This window comes from Perognathus longimembris, chromosome 10 (assembly GCF_023159225.1).
Source record: "Perognathus longimembris pacificus isolate PPM17 chromosome 10, ASM2315922v1, whole genome shotgun sequence".
NCBI classification, from domain to species: Eukaryota; Metazoa; Chordata; class Mammalia; order Rodentia; family Heteromyidae; genus Perognathus; species Perognathus longimembris.
The window spans coordinates 14,954,299-14,975,406 of NC_063170.1; the positions used below are offsets into that span (position 1 = coordinate 14,954,299).

Below are 21,108 nucleotides of genomic sequence, written 5' to 3' on the forward strand. Positions count from 1 at the left end.
GCCTGGCCTCCTAACTCGGGAAGCAGATCTTATGCTCCATTTTGGGGTGGCAAAATCACCCCCCCACACACACACACCGTTTCTTTTGTTTATTTGGATTATCTGAACATTTAAAATGAGCTTGAGGTTTTGTAGGCAAAATTCATTAAACATGAGGAGGAATGGTTTTTATAATCAAAGGTCAGTATATATGAGGAAGGATGGGGGAGGGGAAAGACTGATAGAATTGGGGTGAACCTGAACTTGGTGTTATTTGCAAAGGTGTCTTGGAGCCAGTTGCATTGACTTCCAAGAATTACATTCTCTTGGCCTCACTGTTATTCCTCTGCAAAATACGAATAGAAATAAAATATATCTAGTCATTAGATGTTCAATAAGTAGTAGGAAATGATATTATTTGCACGCAAGCATTATGCTTACTGAGAATTGGCACATATTATTTTACTTTTTTTGCTACAGTTAATCCTTTGTAGTGCTGTAGGTAGGCTGTATTACAGGTGAGAACTCAAGCTAGAAGCCTATTAACTCATTATCTAGAACCATCTGTACTATTAAGTGAATCTGGACTATACATGACCACAGCATTATGTCATCATATATTGATTTAGGTATGTCTTTACAATATACTTGAAGGTATATTGCATTGCTAAAAGAAAGGTTTTCTGAAGGATATTTGATCAAATAGCCACTTTCCCTTGGCAATCACTTTCATTTGACTTTCTAGATTGTCCACAATTATAGCATTTTGAAAGAAATGCCTTTCATTTTAAAATGTTTGTGTTTCACACGGTGAACAGGACTTATCTGATCAAGTAGTGTGTCTGATCAGATGAGCACACATGGCTTTTGGGGTTATTAACTACAAACAGCCTAGGCTAGGCTCTAGTACCTCACACCTGTAATCCTAGGTACTTGGGAGGCTGAGATCTGAGGACTGGGCAGGAAAGGCAAATGAGGCTTCTCACTGCCACCAAAAGACAAACTGACAGGTATAGAGCAAAGTTCAGGGAGAGTGTCCAGGCCCTGAATTCAAGCCCCAGTCCTGGCACAAAACAAACCAAATAAGAAACAGCTGATTTCATAGATGAGGAAACTAAGCATCTTACTTAAGAAAGTTAACTGGGGTTTTAGAATCTAAAATCCTTCTACTCTGAAGCCTCTTAGAGGGAAAATGGTGTCTTCCTCTTGAAAGTAGTAGTGTCATCCTTTTGCAAGTAAAGTCATAATCTTATGCATTGTGAAAGCCAGGCTGAGCCATTTTCTTCTTCTCTGCCCCTTTCTCTGTCTAGATCTTTGCCTTCTTCATATTCACCCATGGGTTCTCATAAGAAATAGCAGACATCATACTAATATGGATATCACTATTGATTAGAGATAGATAGATAGATAGATAGATAGATAGATAGATAATCCAGAAGAATTTTTTTACATTTCTCATTTTGGGGGCTTTTGGATGCTAGATTTCCTGTTAGAGATTATGAAAGTATAGTCTTTGTTCCTAGACAGCAGTGGGACTAAATCATTGTTGTACATCTGACCAGCCATGTGTACCCAGTCTGTCCTTCTACCTTCGCAAGATGTCACATTGTCATTTATAAAACTAGGATCATGGACTTTGGTGAAGGTTAAACAAAACAGACATAGAAGCAAGGAGTGGTAAAGCATTTGGCAGAGTTCTTGATGTAAATTAAACATAAAAATACTAACAATTTCCACAGTTATGTCACAATTTTTTTTTACTTTATGTACATCTCTATCCCCTATCATAAAGGATTGTTTATATGAGACACTGAATTACAGAGGGATAGTTAGAGAAGAGATTAGCTTGTGTTTCAAATAACTCCCCCCCCCCCCCCACCGCTGACTAATGTGGAAAGTTAGGGCTAGTTTGAAAACTTGCTTCTGTGCTGCAAATGTCACAGAAGGAATTTTGGTTTTCATCATTCCCCTGAATCAGGATTAGATTCCTGACCTTGGTAATAAACAACTTTTGAACATAATTGCAAAATGCCATATATCGCTCACATTAAGTTTCCCACAAGTAAAATAGCTATAAAAAATGCCCAGTAGACAAATCTTGGCATATACATAGAATGGGACCCAAAACAATGCCTGGCATAGAGAAAGCTAGATAATTGCCCATTTTCTTCCCAGTTCCTTTCTCCTCACAGTGAAGCCCTCGATTCTTGTTACTTGTGACCAGTAGGGAACAAAAGTGTCTCATTTTTGTTGTTTTCTTTTTTTTCTGAATAAATGGAATCCCATTCTCCCTCAGTTCCCTGATGTTCCTTCCTTCTGACCCACAATTGCTAGTTTTAGCTCTCACTGGTTGTTTGCTGGTGGTTCCTGCTGCGTGTCTTCCATACCCATTAGAGGTGGGAAGAGGCAATTGTTTTGCCAGTGGGGAACAACATTCTGCGCAATATTTATAACCATAAATTAATTAAAATATACTATTATCAGCAATTTTATTGCATGCAAGGCAACAATAAAAGGATATATTTATTGCTTTGCTGCAGATGGAAGATTGCACTCTGTCCTTTTCATGAAAACCAATTCATCATTAATTATCATTTATTGTACTGTCTGGGAAGATTTTATTTAATTATTTGATGTACTGAACATTTCCATTGCATAGGTCTTGGGATATTTTGGCAATGAGGTTCTTCTTATTATTAAAACTACCAAGCGTAGCAGAATGTGTAAAGAATACAGAAAGCTTAGTTTTAAACTGCACGAATTAATCAGAAAGAGAGGAAAATAAGGGAAGAAAGAAAAGTTGGAAGGGTGTTTTGTACCTCAAGTATAAAAAAATGGGAGTGGGGCTGGGAGTGATGGAAGAGGATGAAGAAGGGACCTGATCAACATGCAGAACACTCATAAGCTGACATATTGAGTTGGAATCCTTTGCACAGCTATATAAAGATGATTAAAACATTAATGTTAAAAGAAAAACAAGGACAACAGTGAATAACTGAGATGCTGTCTGGATTTTTTTTAAAACAAGACCTTGAAAAGCTGACAGAGTGTCACTCGTGAATCTATTCTCCTTTTCAGGAACGTCTGTAATCCAGGTGACAGCTTCCGACGCGGATGACCCCACCTATGGAAACAGTGCAAAGCTAGTGTACAGCATCCTGGAAGGTCAACCCTACTTCTCTGTGGAGGCGCAGACAGGTACTGGAGAATGTCATCTTCATGCTGATTTGTGAATAAGCCATCTCTGCCTACTCAGTCAACCTATTGACCCCCAGTTTCCTCAAATAGGAAAAGGCTATAAAGAGGGTGGCTTTAGAGTGTCAGGGTAAAGATGAGACAATTAGTGTCTCTGTTGGGCACAGAGTTGAAGCCATGTGAAGATTGTTTGTTAGCACTTCTTTCCGCAATTCACAATGTCATAAGGACACATAATTTTTAAAATGCAGAAAAGTCTTGAACTGTGGCTCTCCCAAATGAACAGAATTAGAGCTCGCCGCCTGAGATAAGCACTGTTAGCTTTCAAATCATGCTCAGGAAGCCACTTGGCAGGGTGTAAAAGGGAGATGTTAATATTTAAGTGGCTTTGAGAAACATCCCATTCGTAATCTGTCCTGCTGAGCTAGTAGATTCTCAGTGGGCATTGGCATCCAAAAGAAGTTTAGAAAATGAAGGGCGATGCCCAGCTCCCGCCTCCCCCCACCCCAAAGTGAGTAAAACAACAACCAAAGCCAAAATATTTCACTTCATTTTAAGCCAAATTTGATTCTGGATTGGAATAAACACTAACATTCTATGAATCTGCTCATTTAAATTATGTCAGGGACTTTGTCTTTTCTGGCAATAAATGATATCTTTTCAGAAAAGATGATTGCAAGGAATCTATACTTTGGTTATCATTAAAATCAGTATATTTGTGTGTATACATGCATATATATACATATACATACAAATGGATGGATGTGTACACACTGTCTAACAATGAGATATTTTGTTCATTTACTTTATACATTTTCCATGTAGGAATACATTTGATTGTAGCCACCTAGCTCTTGACCACAATTCGTGGAGTTACTCAGAGTTATTTACTCTGCTTTCATCAAAAACAATGATAAATATATGCAAAGGTCATCTAGGTTCTTGAGATGCTAACTGTTGGATTATTATTATGATTATTTTGTCTCAGAGATTCATGGCTAATCACTATTAATTTGAACCTACCAAATTATTTAACAGATTAAACAAAATTAAGTCCAGTGAGTTTCAGTATCTTATTCAAAATCAACACTGGGAGGAAAACAATAAGGACAAACCAGTACAAATTCTATCCTATCTATACAGAAGTGGGGTGGGGGGGAGGGATACAGAGAGACAGTCAGGAAATGCTTCCATATATACCCCCAGAGACTTGAATGAGCAGTTTTCATGAATCATATTCCAGGATCAAGATGCATTGTATTCATAAACTGCTATGTTATATGATGACTGCTTTGTACAATTACTTAAAGATAATAATAAAAATAAAATTAGAAAGTCAATCATGAATTTATGATTGTCATTAATATTAAGTGATAGTACTTATATAAGCATTGTATATATTTGTAACCATTTTTGGTTCACTTTCTCAAATATTAATAGTAGCATTTTAACTTACTGTCTGGAATCTCTCTCTCTCACTTATAATTCATATGAACTATAGATATATTTCCAATAATTGTACATAGGAATAGATTTCTAAAAGAAATCATTAGTATAGTAAATAATATCTATTCATACAATGGACACTCAAATATTTCAGTCTCCAGGATTTTTATGTTACATCTGAGAAGAATGAGATTTTCACTTGACTATTCAGAGAAACAAAATAAATTAATGTTGCCTGTGAAACTTGTATGACTTTCTTGAAAATACAGTGGTTATTCAAGAATAATTGTATTGGGTTGTAATTTTCTTGTTGAAATGATTTTTTGTTCAGTTCAAAGGCCTTATAATTTATTCTAATTCTCCATCTTCCTTATGATAGTGTGCTCTGTGTGTGTGTGTGTGTGTGTGTGTGTGTGTTTGTGTGTTTGTGTGTGTATGATTTATTCCAGAACTGGAGCTTGAACTCAGGACCTGGGTGCTGTCCCTGAGCTTTGTTGCTTAAGGCTAGTGCTCTGTCACTTGAACCACAGCTCCAGTTCTGGCTTTTTGCTAGTTATTTGGAGATAAGAGTATCCAAGACTTTCCTGCTTGGGCTGACTTCTAACTGTGATCTCAGATCTCACCCTCCTGAGTTGCTAGGATTATGTTTGAGCTACCGGCACCCAACATTGTACTGTTCTTGCAAGTGAATATCTGTGATTTTTTTCTGCTCTCCTGCGCAGGTATCATCAGAACAGCCCTTCCCAATATGGACAGGGAAGCCAAGGAAGAGTACCACGTGGTGATTCAGGCCAAGGACATGGGCGGGCACATGGGAGGACTCTCAGGGACAACCAAAGTGACGATCACACTCACTGATGTCAATGACAATCCACCAAAGTTTCCACAGAGTAAGTAGGTGGGCTTGGCTTTCAGTATTCAACCCTGCCACATCTAGTGACTCATCTTCTCTCATCCCATGCCAATTTCATTCAGCCTTCAAGCAAAACAGTTTAGAACCCCAAGAGCTCTTTATATCATCATTGCAAAGGACAAAATCAAGAAACAAATAATAGCTACCACAAATGTAATCTTTCTATATGTTGGTGATTGTTTACAGAGAAATTATCCTGCTATGCCTTCCATCTGAAATGCCTCTGAGATGACCTCAAATTCAAATCTAAAGAGGAAATACCCAAAGCTAAATAATGTTAACACAGAGGGGTGCTGTAACTGGCAAAATTCAAATAAGCGAAACTATGGCCAGTGTCATGTAGCCAAGTGGAAGAGGCAAGGTTTCCAGCTGCTGCTTCTGTGTGGTGTGTCTTACCATCAGATCATAATAGGGAAAATGTCAAATTTCAGCTTGCACTCCCAGACCCACTTCAGGGGCCTTCCCAAGTTCAAGCAAAGCCCAAAGTCTTTTCCTTCTGCCACAAAGCCCTAGCTCTCTACCTCCTCCTCTCTGTCACCAGAGAGCACACTTGCCACAGTTTTGTTCTTGCCACTCTGTCTATAATCACAATGCCATGCCTCAGCAATCTTTACATTTGTGGTTTCCAGGCCTGTAATATGCTATTCCCTAGAAATCCACACTTGACCCAGTCTTTCTCTCCCTCTGGTAGAATTTGATGTCTTCTCTCATCAAGCTCTACAAAATGAATCTTACTCCCTTTTTTCTCCATCTCTGTATATTTAGCAGAAGATATGTTTACACTCACATTCATCCACATACACAAACATACACTCTTATACATTTTATTCATACACACAGTCACAGACATACACACATACCACACAACTTAGAAACCTAGTTGAACAGCTACCAGCATAACCACACAACCATATATTTACACCTAACAATTACATACTCGCTTATTATCTTATGTTTCTCACTGAAAAAAAAATGGTTTCCTAGTAATGCTATTGGAGTGAGCATCTATTTATTTGTGTTTGCTTTCCCCCCCCTTCTTCTGTGCCTCTTTAAAAAAGAAATCTTGACTGTTTTGCCTACTCTAAGGTCTCTTGGGGGTTAGGACAGTGCCTGACACACATAAATTCCTAAGAAATATTAAGCAAATGGAAATGTGGGGAGATCACCATAGGACACCATAGGACAGCATCCAGAGAATGTGGTACTTGAGCTGGTGGCAAAGAGAGCTAAGAGGAGAGCCAAACAGAGAGCTGGGAAGAGATGACCTTGAAAGATAAAATATAACATTTGATTTTAAAATAAGTACGGAGTGCTCAATGATTTGTAAAAAGAGCAGAGTGCCCATGTTTGGGTTTTTCCCTTGGCCTTCACAATACCATCACTGTATCTTGAAATTAACTTATCATTGACCATCCTTAAAACATGGTAACTCAGCTCTTTGCTGAGTTATGTTTAAGTGGTGCTGGTTCTCCATCATTGTCTAGGTTGAGGACTATAACAAGCATGGTTCCTCCTCTGTGACAGAGGAGCAATATTTGCATTGCACCAATATTGTTTTATCATCCTTTACAGGACATAATTGCTTGGTAAGAGGTGACCTGGAATCTACTTATCTATCTTCTACTTGACTTTCCTGTTTTTAATCAGTAGAAAGATCTACTTCAAGCCCTTAGAGAACTTAACTGGGATTCAGTGAAAAACAAAAGAAACTTGGAAGTTTACAGCTGCCAAATTAAAAAAAGAAAAAGGATATCTGCTTTCTTCAGAGATCTCCTTCCTCTAATACTTCCTCTTTCTCCAGGTGTGTACCAGATGTCTGTGTCAGAGGCAGCTGTCCCCGGAGAGGAAGTAGGAAGAGTAAAAGCTAAAGACCCAGACATTGGAGAAAATGGTTTAGTCACTTACAATATTGTGGATGGAGATGGCATGGAGTTGTTTGAAATCACGACGGACTACGAGACACAGGAGGGAGTGGTGAAGCTCAAAAAGGTGAGTCTGGATGAGGAAATGAACATGCCTCTTCCACATTCTGTGACTAGCTTTGCCAGGACAACTCTGCAGGGGACAGGGTGAAGAAAGTTAAGAAAAGAGAATGGGGCAGTTGGCACTGGCTTCATTTTGCAGAGAAGTTCTGAGCACTTGGAGGTAACAGAAGAGTATTTTCTTTCTTTTTCTGCTGGTTAAAGTAGTGGTGATGCCTCTCTGAGACTGTTGGCTGGTTCTATGTTTGGACACAGTGCTCTGGTAGAAGGAGAGACAATTAGGTTTTCCTAGACTTAGGAACAGTGTTCCTGAGCTCCTTTAGTTCTGCCAAATGGAATCTGTGAATACAGGCTGTTCAGAACTTCTCTTATTTCAAATGGTAGACCCCTGATGAAATTTGAAATCTTCTTGTTTTTTCTTTCAAAATTGAACCTAGGGTAAAATAACATATGACCATCTCCAGAGGTCAGCTGTCATTAGAAACATTTTATTGTGTTTTTCTTTTTTGGGTTTGTAAATCTGTTACTCAACACAGTTTAGCAGTTTAGCCTGAACCTCTTACAGACATCTCATTTATCTTTAATATGAAAAACAATCATAGAAGTGCATAGAATTGTCACAAGGAACAAACAATTGTATCTCAACTTAGTTTGGGGATGGGAGCTATACACAGCTTCAATAGTTTAACCTGTTCAGAGCCACAGATAGATGTGAAATTCAAAACTACTGAATTTTGGAACAAATTCCTTCTTAAGATACTTCAGCCAGAAAAGGCTCATAAAAGAAAGTCAGATAAGATTCTCATTCAAGCGAAGAAACAGTTATAGGAGATTCTAAAATGGTTTCCCCCACTCAAGAAATCAACACCTTCCATGTTCACAGTGAATGGAGTGTTAAATGTGAATTGGATGATGGGATTACCTTGGTTTTAATCAAGCCTTCATTTTCTACTTGGATTTATCGCATGAATATTAAGCTTCTTGGTGTGATGGGAAGATTGGACTCTAACACTGATAAAAATTTAATTTACAGAATCAATAAAGAGGCCAGAAGCAGGAGAGGAGTTGAGGATGGGGTGGGAGAAGGCAGAGCCTAGAAGGAAACATTCTGTCAAGAAAGCAGATGGTAATGGACCTCAGGATGCTGAATTCTTCTAACATTAGAAATTACGTTGGATTGGTGGAAAATATTTGGGGGAACACAGACAGCAAAGAGAAAGTAAGAGGTGACTGTCATAAGCAAGGCAAGGAAAGAGAGGGTAAGAAGATTGCAGACAACCTTTTAGCTCTTTGGAAAAGTCTCCGTGAGTGACTGTGAATGGTATAAATAAGGAAGCTCAATTATAAGCCTTCACAAGGGGATAAAGTATTTATTCCTTCTGACTTCTTTTCTGAAAAGAACTGCATGAACTGCGTGTAGCCTCGAGTTGTCAACTTACTTTGTTAATTAATATTACTCTCCCTCCTGCTTGACACTGACACATGAACATTGACATCAGCATTTCCTGCCTCCCTTTTAGCTGCTCCAGTAATTGGATAGTTGGTGATGTTAAGGTTTCCACCTATTTTCAGTATATTCAGGGCATAAACATGTACCATGTCTCTAAACCCTTGAAAGGCCTAAATCACGGCCCCCCCCGCCCCCGGAACTCGCACATGGCAAATGAGCTCTCTGCATATGATTATTTTTGCATTTTTTTCTCCAGCTCACCATTTATTATAAGCAATGGATGAATCATCTACAAAGCTCTGACATGCAGGTTTAAAACAAAGTGGGGGGGGGGATACTTCATTTGCAAGTGAATATTTGCTTTAATTTGTAGCATAAGGTTCCCAAAGTCCACCAAGAAAAAGAAAACAAATAGAGGTAAATTTAGCAGAGTAAAAATATGAGTTTTTGTGGAAATCATTACATATGATTTAATAATTTAACACAGAATGGGCAAATCATGGAAATATTTTTGTATTTTAAATGTTTAATTGTTGCATGGAGGGATTACGTAGAGTGTCAGTCTCTAACTCAAACCAACCTCGAACTCACTTTATATAGCCCAGGCTTGAATTCATAATCCTCTTACCTAAGTTTCCCAAATGCTTGAATTACAGGCATGTACTCCCATTCTCAACGAGATATTCTTTTTTAAAAAGGTATTCTGTTTAATGTAATGTTTTCTTTTATTTCTTACTGTGTTCGACTACAAAGAATTATAGTAGTCTAGTTTTTTATATTTTTGTCAGACAAGATGTTGGTCAAAGCTGTAAAGCTCAAGTGTATATGAGGGAGTGCAGGCTATAGGAAGATCAAAGTTTAACAGGACATGACGGTGTAAAGACAATTGAAACCCAGGGACTTTTCTTAGCTTTGTCAGTGTTGAAGTTTCAGGCCGGATCCTTCTTTGCTGTAATGTTTGTTCTGGACGGCATTTGGGTTTTTCTCACTAGTGGTCATTAAGCACAGGTGCCCTCCTACCCCAATAGGTATTTTAATAAAAAATTAGCTTTAGTCATTTGTGAGTCTTCTTTGGGTTGGTTAGAGGTAAACATCACTCCCCAGTTGAAATCCAATGGTCATAGAATATATTAAGGCCTATAAGTATGGCTATGAATGACTGCAGATCTTGAATTGAATCTTGATCATTCAGTTGGACTTAACAAGATAGGGGGGAAGAGAAAAGGTAGAAAAGTGAACTTGGGAAGGACCGGTATCAATGCCAACAAGCTACACCTGTGAGATTGCTTCTCATCTTTAGAATCTTGAGATAGTTATACTGCAACTGTGGTTGCAATGCAAGGGAGACTTTTCAAAGAGCTGGACAAGGCCAGAAGAGGTAGTACAATAGTAGTGAAGGAGAAAGAGTCAAAAATAATTAGAAGACAGGTTCCTTCTTCAAATAATTTGAAAACTAATTTACTGAGTTCTGACTTGGGCCGGGGAACAAGAGGAAAGAAAACCTGCCCCAGAGTATTTAACAATCTCTACTGGTTAGGTGAAGAATAATGTAAGCTAGAGACAAACATTTTAAGTAGAATGCTAGCTGTGGCATGAAAGTGTGATCTGTCTGCTGCAATACCCTTAACCAACTGGGAATCGTATCTATTGCAGAGAAAGCCCAGCACAGTGTCTAAGCTGTTTATTTTCAGCCAAATAAACTTGTGAAGCAGCATGAAACAAGCATTATAAGACATTTTAAGTACTTCTTATTTTAATACAACCATTTTTATATCTGATGTTTCTTTCTATTCTGCCTCTACATGCATAGGGATGTGGGTGCTTAATATTTGGAATGCTTGCAATCATAGGGTGATCGGATTTGTTCACTTAATGTCACATCGTAAACATTTTACATGCTGTTATATAATATACATAATCATTTTTAATGACTACATAACATTTCAAACTATTGATGGACCATTATTTCCTTAATAAAATCTCACAGTTGGACTTGGTGTTTTGTGTATACATTTCCCCATATTAGATATAACCCCCTATTACAACTAACAAATATTGTACAATTTTTGAATATTGTTTGTTTGGGTTTTCTGTTGAAGTAATCCCTCAGGGGAAATTTTCAGAGGTGGGGATTAGTTAACTGGGGGGTATTAAGATTTTTATGGCTTATTCAGTGTGTTGCCTCATTTAGCTTTATTTCAACTACTCATAACATGGATATAAATGTTCACATGGGGAACCGCCTCAAATAATTTTTGGAAAGAGGAAAGCGAGTAAATGGTAAAGCACTTTCATAAATGTTATCTAGCCATCCATCAGACTCGTTCCTCATTCAGTGAAAATGATTGATGTAGAAGATCACTTAGGAGAGTTGTTTGCAACCATTAGGAGAGATGAAGGCCAACAAAGGTAGGCAACAATCAGGTGATTCCTCTCTGATGTTCCCTGCCTAGCAAAAGGAAGGGAATGGAGGGGTTGAGGAAGGTAGGTAAAAGTTACACACAGATCTACTTTGGGGGTGTTGAGGAGTCTTCATAAATTAGTGAGGCAGGAGCTAACTCCAAAAATACTGAATCTCACCCAAATGGGAAAAGATACTCTAGGAAGACCTTTGTGAAGTCCTGGGGAATTCTAGATTCAAGTCTCTCAGTGAGAATGCACTGTGATGGACTACTCTAAACATCCGCAGAGAATTCTAGTGGGAAAGAGATTCTGGTCCTACACCAGGCTCCAACAATTCTGTGTTAGGAATACCATTGGAAAATTTGAGAAAATTGTCCCCTTTTTCTGATTACAGATGCTCTGTTCTCAGAATGATCATATCTCATGTCTTGATTCTGTCTAGTAATTACAGATTTGGAGAAATTAAGGTTCAGAGCTCTATAAATATCATTCCATTCCACTGGTGATGAACACACATAGCTGTTAGGTCCCATTCAGGATGATAGAGAGGCAGAGAGAAGGCTTAACTTTAGGAAAAGGTTGTGTTGCCTGATTTCAGAGTCAGAGATGGGAAGATATAAAGGCTCAAGGATGCTGAATGTTTCACCTTTCTGAAAGTGACAATCCCTGGTTTGGAACCATGCAGATTTAGGTTAGAACTTAAGCCTCACCATTGGATACACATTCAAAACATTAGTGTTTGCTCTGCAAGTGGTAACTATGGGGCAGACAGATGCTTGCCTTAAAGTTCCAAGCTTTCTCCAAACACTTGGTAGTTCAGCATCATCTTGAATGTTAGAAAGTTTCCTAGATAGACATTGGGGTGTGCCTTTTTGCTGTGACTTTACTTTTCACCCTTTCCAGACTCTCAGCATTTCTTCTCATTGAGAAAGAAGACTTTCTTACAATCAGCTTTCCTGTAGCAGCAGCCATTCAAATGAGATTTCCCAGTGTTTCTTTCATAGCTAGGTAGAATATGTATTGCATATACTTTTTTTTAAAGCCCATTTTTTGTCCTATCTATCCATTCTTCCCCAAAGGAAGAATTAGCTTTACTGACATCACTTACCACTAATAGAAGGTAACTTAAAAAATAAAATGCAAGCCAACAAAAACATGCCCTTACATTTTAGCTAGAGAGCAGTATCATATTGGGAAGTAAAACAGATACATTTAAACATCACTATTCTCAGATGTTCAGGAAAGGAATAATGTTAATATTTAATGGCTCCATTTTCACAAAGGACCCATAAGCCCCTTTGAGTAATTGTTTTTCCAGTTCTGAGGCTTGAACTGTCCCTGAGCTTCTTTTTGCTCAAGGCTAGCACTCTACCACTTGAGCCACAGCACCACTTCTGTCTGGCCTTTTCTGTTTATGTGGTACTGAGGAATCAAACCCAGGGCTTCATGCATGCTAGGCAAGCACTCTACCACTAAGCCACATTCCCTGCCCCTCTCTCCCCCCCAACCTTGAGTAACCTTGAGTAATCTTAAGCATACTTCTGGTAAGACTCAGAAAGCTACAAAAAAGTTGAAGTTGCAAATGTAATTAAAATACATGAGTTCTCTGCATGTGTGATGGGAGATAAGAGAGCAGTTATCAAATGAGACAGCCCTTGGTTCTGGGAGTGACATTTGTGTATATGTTATCAGAGTTCTTAATTTTCTACACAATGGGCTATAAAATTTTTGTAGTGTTAATCCATTTTGTTAGATGGCTTGAAGTAGTGACTGAATGGAGCCACCTGGGGATTACTGAATAACATGAAATTTATTTTAGGTGAATGTGGTCGTTCTGTGTTGGGTTCCTAAAAATGACCCCTTAAGTACATTCTATGTTTCAGCAATTGAATTGACTGAATTCTTTTTCCTGACCAAATGGCTCAGGTAATAGGATGTTGAATTGACACTGCTTTTTCTTTCTTTGCGCAACTATTTACTTGGCCTTGTAAAACAATCAAGTCTCTCTCTTTCATTGTCTTCTGGAGGCATAGCCTGTCAATCTTCTCTTCCTTCTTGCCAGCCTGTAGATTTTGAAACCAAAAGAGCATATAGCTTGAAGGTAGAGGCAGCCAACGTGCACATCGACCCGAAGTTCATCAGCAACGGGCCTTTCAAAGACACTGTGACTGTCAAGATTGCAGTAGAAGATGCTGACGAGCCCCCCATGTTCTTGGCTCCGAGTTACATCCACGAAGTCCAAGAAAATGCAGCCGCTGGCACTGTGGTTGGGAGAGTTCATGCCAAAGATGCGGATGCTGCCAACAGCCCAATAAGGTACACACAGATTTATTATAAAAACTTGGATGAATGAGTTTGGAGGCAAAGCCATGTAGGAAACACATTTGCCTCACATCAAAATCATTGGACCTGATAAAACGAGGTTCAATGAAATAGAATCTGGATTGAGATTTAGAATATAGGAGCTGCACTTCTTTTTGGTTAGGCTTGTTCAAGGCACACAGTTTCTTTATGGAGGAGTTTTCCCAATTTATATTGGAGGATAGCTATTAGCTGACCTAGGAACCAGTATAAAGCATAAATAATGAAAATGGTCTTTGATGCATTAAACAATGATTTTTATATGTAGTGAAAGAGGTTCTTTTTGTGTATGCAGATATCCAACCATCTCAATACTGCTTATTGGAAATTTGTTCTTCCTCATCTGAATAGCCTTGAATATTGACTACTGCTGTGTGGATTCATTTTGGACTCTCACGATTCTACCTGCCTGTCCATATTAAACTAACACATAGTTTTGATTACTATAGGTTTGTATTAAATTGGAAGTCAGGAACTGTGACTCCTCCAACTTTGTCCTCAACACTTATTTTTATTTTATTTTTTATTTTTTATTTTTATTTATTTATTTATTTTTGTCCAGTCCTGGGGCTTGGACTCATGGCCTGAGCACTGTCCCTGGCTTCTTTTTGCTCAAGGCTAGCACTCTGCCACTTGAGCCACAGCGCCACTTCTGGCCATTTTCTGTATATGTGGTGCTGGGGAATCGAACCCAGGGCCTCATGTATATGAGGCAGGCACTAGGCCATATCCCCAGCCCAACACTTATTTTTAAAATAAAGTTTTATAGAAAGAAACCAGGTGCTGGTGGCTCATGACTATAATCCTAACTATGCAGGAGACTGAGATCTGAAGATTGTGGTTTTTTTTTTTAATTTTTTAAATTTTCTTAATTAAATTTTTTTTGGGGGGGGCAGTCCTGGGCCTTGGACTCAGGGCCTGAGCACTGTCCCTGGCTTCTTTTTGCTCAAGGCTAGCACTCTGCCACTTGAGCCACAGCACCACTTCTGGACATTTTCTGTATATGTAGTGCTGGGGAATTGAACCGAGGGCTTCATGTATATGAGTTGAGCACTCTTGCCACTAGGCCGTATCCCCAGCCCCTGAGGATTGTGGTTTGAAGCCAGCCCAGGCAGGAAAGTTTGTGAGACTCTAATCACTATTAAACTACCAAAAGAGCCAGAAATGGAACTGTGGCTCAAGTGGTAGAGCACTAGCCTTGAGCACAGGAGCTCAAGGAAGGAAACACTGGGGCCCTGAGTTCAAGGCCCAGGACTGGCACTAAGAAAAAGAAATGAAAGAAGAAAGAAAGGAAGGAAAGAAGGAAGGATGGAAGGAAGGAAGGAAGGAAGGAAGGAAGGAAGGAAGGAAGGAAGGAAGTCATTCATATGATTCATTTACCTATAGTCTATGTCAGATTTAATGCCACCAGGGTAGAGCTGGGTAGTTTAGGCAGAGGCTCTATGTACTGCACACCCTCCAATATTTACCAGGTAGCCCTTAATAGAAAAGATGTGCTAACATCTGTTCTAGTTCATCACTGCATATTTACACTGAACATAATTCATACCAGAGAATTTCTAATGCTCATTTATCCAAACACTTGTCTTAGAAAATCAAGCTCACAAATCTGAGTGTATAGTGGAAGAAAGTGATGACATCTTATTCAGATATTTATTCAGCAAACCTCCATTGATCATATACTAGTGGGTTTCCAATGTATTTGGGGAAGTAAATACCTATTAAATTCCAAAACAAACATTTTCTCAGAGATATAAATAGGACCAGTAGCAATGAGGAAAATATGACTGATATCAATCAATAAGGTATTTTATATTCCAGATGGCTCTAATGGTGAGGGTTGAATGTTTCTGCCACAAAGAAATGGTTACTGTTTAAGATGGTAGATATGCTGATAGCCTGGATTTGATCATTATACAAAGTAACATTTATGGAACCCTTACAATGGATTGGTAAGAATAAATACGTTTAAAATACACTACAGAGCTACTATGATCAGAAAAACATGAGAAGCAAAGTTGAATATGAAAGAAAATGCTACAAACAACTGATTTTGCCCATGTATATTAAAGGAAATGGTGATAAAACAGAAGGAATCTCTGTTAGATTTTTGAACAATATTTTTTTCTGGAGGGAGATAATTACTATAAGTACCTTTGACATATCCAGATTACAGTTGAGTGTAGTTATTTAAGTTATTCATGTTAGATGGTCTTTGAAGCTGTGATTGATTTAGGAAGGAGTCGAGGATAGGCTGAGTTCAAATGGATGAAGTTACTTCCACCAAGTCACATGACTAGTTTGGAACCTGGGTTTTAGCCCAGATATACTTTAGATCTAATCTGCTCTTTTAATTCTTTAACTCATTGGCAACTAATAGAAATACATCTCCAGAAAGATTGGACTGTTAGATTATTTTCATGTAGGAAGAAACCTTACATAATAACTGGTGTCCTTTGTTGCACCTTTGAAATAGGCACAAATGTTTCTGGTATGAGTTTTAAATGAATTATCTGTGATTTAGAGAGCTGATGTGCATTAGGACCTTTATAGAAGGATAATGACGTAAAAACCCATGGAAAAGCTACTCATTTCCTCTGCACATCATTATCTCCTAGGATCCACCACTGCAATTGGTTATTTGGGTCATGTTTTCAGAGGTAGCTGTTCTGTGCCTGTAGGCGACTGACAATTCTATAATTATCTACCGAAGCTCAGTATTGAACTGGAACCAACTACCCACCCCACCCACTTTGGTTCATGTTCTTAAAATTGCCAGATCAATTATGAAAGGGCATTTGAGTTTTTCATTCACAGACCTCTTGTTCTCAGCCTCTAAATTTCCTTATGGCTGCACTGCGTCTTGAAGGTATTTGGTAAAATTGGACACTATCGCTCAAACTCTTAGCTGCTTGGATATGTGGCATGTAGCCTGGACTCTATAGCACCTGATACATTTTTTTTTTAGCATTTTACTTCCTTCCTGAAACAATTCTTTTTGCTTCTTTGACCCTCAATTGTTTGTGCCTGAGAGAACCCCATTTCTGGTGCTTCCTTTAGTCTTTGATCATGGTTCAGGTGCTGGGGCTTCCATGAGACTCAGCTTTCTGGCTTTGATCTCTCTTTGTGTGTCTGCTGTGTTGTAGGAGTGTTCCTTGGGTACTGAGGGAATTGAGATGAATACCATACTCTCTGCTTCTAAGCTGATCTTTCCTTTCTGGTTCTAGTTTTGTGTTTCTAATGTTATGTGTCGGGCATTTTTCATCCAGTTGCTTCTCTCTTCACTTGCTCATTGATTCATTCCAAAACAGCTCATTGCACTTCTGCCTACCATGGAGTCAAGTCTTTACTGTCTTGAGCATTGCAGCATGCCCCTCTCCTCTCTGCTAAATTAACTTTCTTTTCATGTCATCAACCCAGACAGACACTCAAGCTAGACTATGTCTAGGACTCTCCTAACCTTCCATAGGTATCTGAATATCTGCTGAGTCCTACTGACACTTAAAAAAACAAAAAAAACCAACAAACTCATGGCTTTCCAGTCCTCTTATCCCCCTGGTATCATACTATCCTATGGTCCTTATGCTTTAAGGGTCATATAAATCCTTAAATTTTCTCTGGTCTTTCCTCCAAGTTTACTTGCTCAGAGTATCTTGCTTATTCTACCTTATTAATGACTCAGATACTGAATTATTTCTCTGCTTGACAGCCTTCCATGTCTACTTCTCATTGGCTATAGGATGGAGGATACTCTCCAAATCTGAGAGCTTCCAGCACACACACACACACACACACACACACACACACACACACACACTCACTCATTAGCAGATAGTATTGGTTGGGTCCCTTTATGTGTGTGAGGCATGAAGGTATATCTTAAACATCATTGTTTTATTTTTTCTCACAAATAATGCAAAAGTTAAGAATCATTACCATTCTAGTTTGTAAACTAAGCATGATGATGTTCAAAGACCTTAAATAGCCTTAATAATAATAATAATAATAATAATAATAATAATAATAATGCAGATAGTAGAGCTTAAAGTTGTACCTAGCACTTTCCAAATTTGAAAGCCATTCCCTTAGCTTATAAAACAATTTCTTGACTTACTAGCTCTTTTGGTTCATATTATTGCCATGTCAACTAAGTACTACACTCCCTCCTGGTAGGTAACAAGTCCACTCAGCTACCAAGCCCCTTCTGATGCCACTGTATGTGACCATTTCCAGGTTCAATAGTACGGAAAAGGTTCCACCATTTGATTCTCACAGGCAACATCATAGACACCCTTGTGGTTTGTGTACTGTGAAGTATTGCTCACTGGGCCATTGGGATGTCTTTCTTGGCTTCAATATTGGCATCTACACAAACTAGACATAGACTGTTAGTAAATTCCAGCATTTGTAAATCTGAGAGAACAGACCCCTTGATATCTATGGTCTTTGATATGTCTAATATTCTTTGATTTCTGATGATCCATGGACACTTTCAAATATACACATTTTGAAAAATTTAAGGAAATACAGCCAAGACTTCTAAGAATTTGGAAACTGCCCTGTTAAGAAACAAAGCAGGCTGTCTGAATGGATGATCTACCTTTGCTTTTTTCCTCTTTGAAGTTGGCATACTTGAGTGTTTTAACCCATTTAATTGGCTTCAATAAGTCTATTAAAGCCTTTTATTGGTGAAAAAAATAAAAAAGGAAGGGAATGCTGCAAAAGTTACTGGCCAACACAGCTTGGAATACTGCACTACAGGATTCAGAACCAAACAACCTAAGAATATCTATGACTAAAGAAACTGAAGCAAGTCATCTAAAATATAGTTAACATGTTTTAATTAAATAAGGAGAAAACGGATTTTTAAAGAGTTATAAATAATCTTTGAAAGTGTTTAATGTTTAATGTGCCAAAAATCAGTGAAGGTTTTATGCATTTGTGACTTTCTGAGTAGTTTAGTAGCAAGGCGAACTTACTTCCCAAATACAATTTCATAAATATTCAGATGGTGGGTGATTGTAGTAAATATGGAGAAATATGCAACATGTGATTATGCTTCTCAATCAAATATGCTAAAGAGTTACTTCATTCATTGTACTGAATAAAGAATTCCAATGTGGCAATCTGATTTCTATAAAAGATTCATGTTCAAAGTTCAAGAAGTAAATTTGATTAAAAAAGAAGGCCTAACTCAAGCAATTCTTGGGAAAAGTTGCTTTAAATATTACATGGAGAAAATATTCAGATATTAAGCTGCTCTGAATATCTTGGTCTAATTGCCTCATTTGCATTCTGCTTAGGTATTCAATTGATCGTCATACTGACCTCGACAGGTTTTTCACTATTAATCCAGAGGATGGTTTTATTAAAACTACAAAGCCTCTAGATAGAGAAGAAACACCCTGGCTAAACATCTCAGTCTTTGCAGCAGAAATCCGTAAGTATTCTCCTAAGGATTTTGGCTTCTATTTTACTGGATAGTAATCCCTTTAGACTCTCTTTATAGTCTAGCAAATGAAAGAGCTGAGATAGACATTTTTGTCTTATTGATACTTTTCATTCTTTGAAATTTATATTCAAGTACCTGTCTAGGAAGAAAAAGAGGCACATGCAAATGTTTGTGTTTTCTTTCAGAGAATGAAGTGCAAACTTGGCAAGATAGCTGTTAGTTTTCAGCAGTTTTAAACTCATGATCTCCAGGTGATACTCCAAACAGCATTCTTAGAACCAAGACTTATAGGCCTTTTTATCCATACACTAATAGTTCTTGAACTCGTCCTTGACTCCTGAACTCCAAGTGTCTCATGGTTGGCTTAATAGGAAAAACATCTAGGTCCCATTTCCAGGGCCTCTCTCCTTGAGAAGATTTGGAATGGGGCCCAAGAATTCCTCAGATAGTTTTGATGCTGATCTTGAGGGACCCCACTTTGAGAACCACTGTGGTAGATTCTCTCTGAGGGCCAGGCTCTGTCTGAACTCTTTAGAATTAAAACCATACATCCAAGTCAGAAAACTGGACAATGTGGTTTAGTACTTTCTGGTCTAATACTGACATTTATTCTTGAAATCCTCCTTCTTCCAGATTTATTACTCCAGATCCTTGATGGGTTTTAATGCCAATAGTGCTTGTATCCATCACTTTTTTTTCATTACTGTAATAAGTATTTGAAAGAATAACTTATTGGGAGGAAAGCCTTACTTTTGCCTCAAGTTTCAGGTGTATCAGCCCATGGTGGCTTGCATCATTTCTACGTGCCTGTCATATGGCAGAACATCCTGGGGACAAAAGCATGCAATAAAAACAAAGCTGCACACTTCCTAGGAGACAGCAAGCAAAAAGAGAGGGTGGAGCAAAGGACAAAATGTATCTCTCTAGAATCTGCTCCTGATGGCCTCCTTCCTTCAAAGACACCCCACCTTTTCGAGACCCCCACCTCTTAGTTTTCACACTTCCCAAGAAGGCTATCTTATTATAAGTCTTTCAACAAAATGGTCAATTGATTAAGGCAGAATCCTCAAGATACAGTGGATCCCCAAAGCACACCAACTATCCATCAACTATATGAGCATAGTGCCTTACCAGTTGAGTGACTGAAATATTTCCTTTCCTAAGAGCAAGCTTAGGTCCGTGTGTGTGCTCCTACAAGGAGTCATGCGAGCATTGTCTGCATTTTCTCCTTCCAGACAACAGACACCAGGAAGCCAAAGTTCCAGTGGCCATCCGGGTCCTGGATGTCAATGATAATGCTCCCAAGTTTGCTGCCCCGTATGAAGGCTTCATCTGTGAGAGTGACCAAACCAAGCCACTTTCCAACCAGGTACCGCTGCGTTCTCCTTCCATGGTTCCGCAAGTAGTCCATTTAGAAATGGAGTTTGTTTTGGAAAGCATCTCTTGGAGATATTTCCCACTGTGCAAGGAGGACCCCTGACTTTGTTTTCTTTGGAAGCTGTGCTCCCTAATTAAAACAAAGCTTTTTAAAATTTTTGTAGCCAGCTAGGAATTTTTGAATAAATGATAATGCCAGTGATCTCACTGTGATTTATTTACGGGCCACCTTTCTCTTTCAGCCAATTGTTATAATTAGTGCCGATGACAAGGATGACACAGCCAATGGACCAAGATTTATCTTCAGTCTACCCCCTGAAATCATTCACAATCCAAATTTCACAGTCAGAGACAACCGAGGTACGTATTAAGGTTCCTGTGCATTCATAGCAGTAGAAATGGAAAACAAATGGCTTGCATATTGCACAGAACAAATATTTTCACTAATCTTCATAATGCCTTCCCATTGAAGAATAAACAAGGAATAATAATGCCACCTCTATTTTGACACATAAGCTCATTTGATACATAGGAATAAGTGAGTCTAATT

General features: G+C 38.4%; 1 protein-coding gene across 3 annotated transcripts in view; it reads left to right on the top strand.

Moving 5' to 3' along the window:
• Cdh11 (cadherin 11) overlaps positions 1-21,108 on the top strand; it is a 134,465-nt gene that overhangs the window by 98,599 nt on the left and 14,758 nt on the right. For all 3 annotated transcript variants that reach the window (XM_048355434.1, XM_048355433.1, XM_048355435.1), the window contains 7 exons: positions 3,058-3,177; positions 5,343-5,510; positions 7,335-7,522; positions 13,431-13,684; positions 19,033-19,169; positions 20,417-20,550; positions 20,801-20,918. In XM_048355434.1, the coding sequence (XP_048211391.1) occupies positions 3,058-3,177; positions 5,343-5,510; positions 7,335-7,522; positions 13,431-13,684; positions 19,033-19,169; positions 20,417-20,550; positions 20,801-20,918 (1,119 nt within the window). The remainder of the gene's footprint in view (positions 1-3,057; positions 3,178-5,342; positions 5,511-7,334; positions 7,523-13,430; positions 13,685-19,032; positions 19,170-20,416; positions 20,551-20,800; positions 20,919-21,108) is intronic.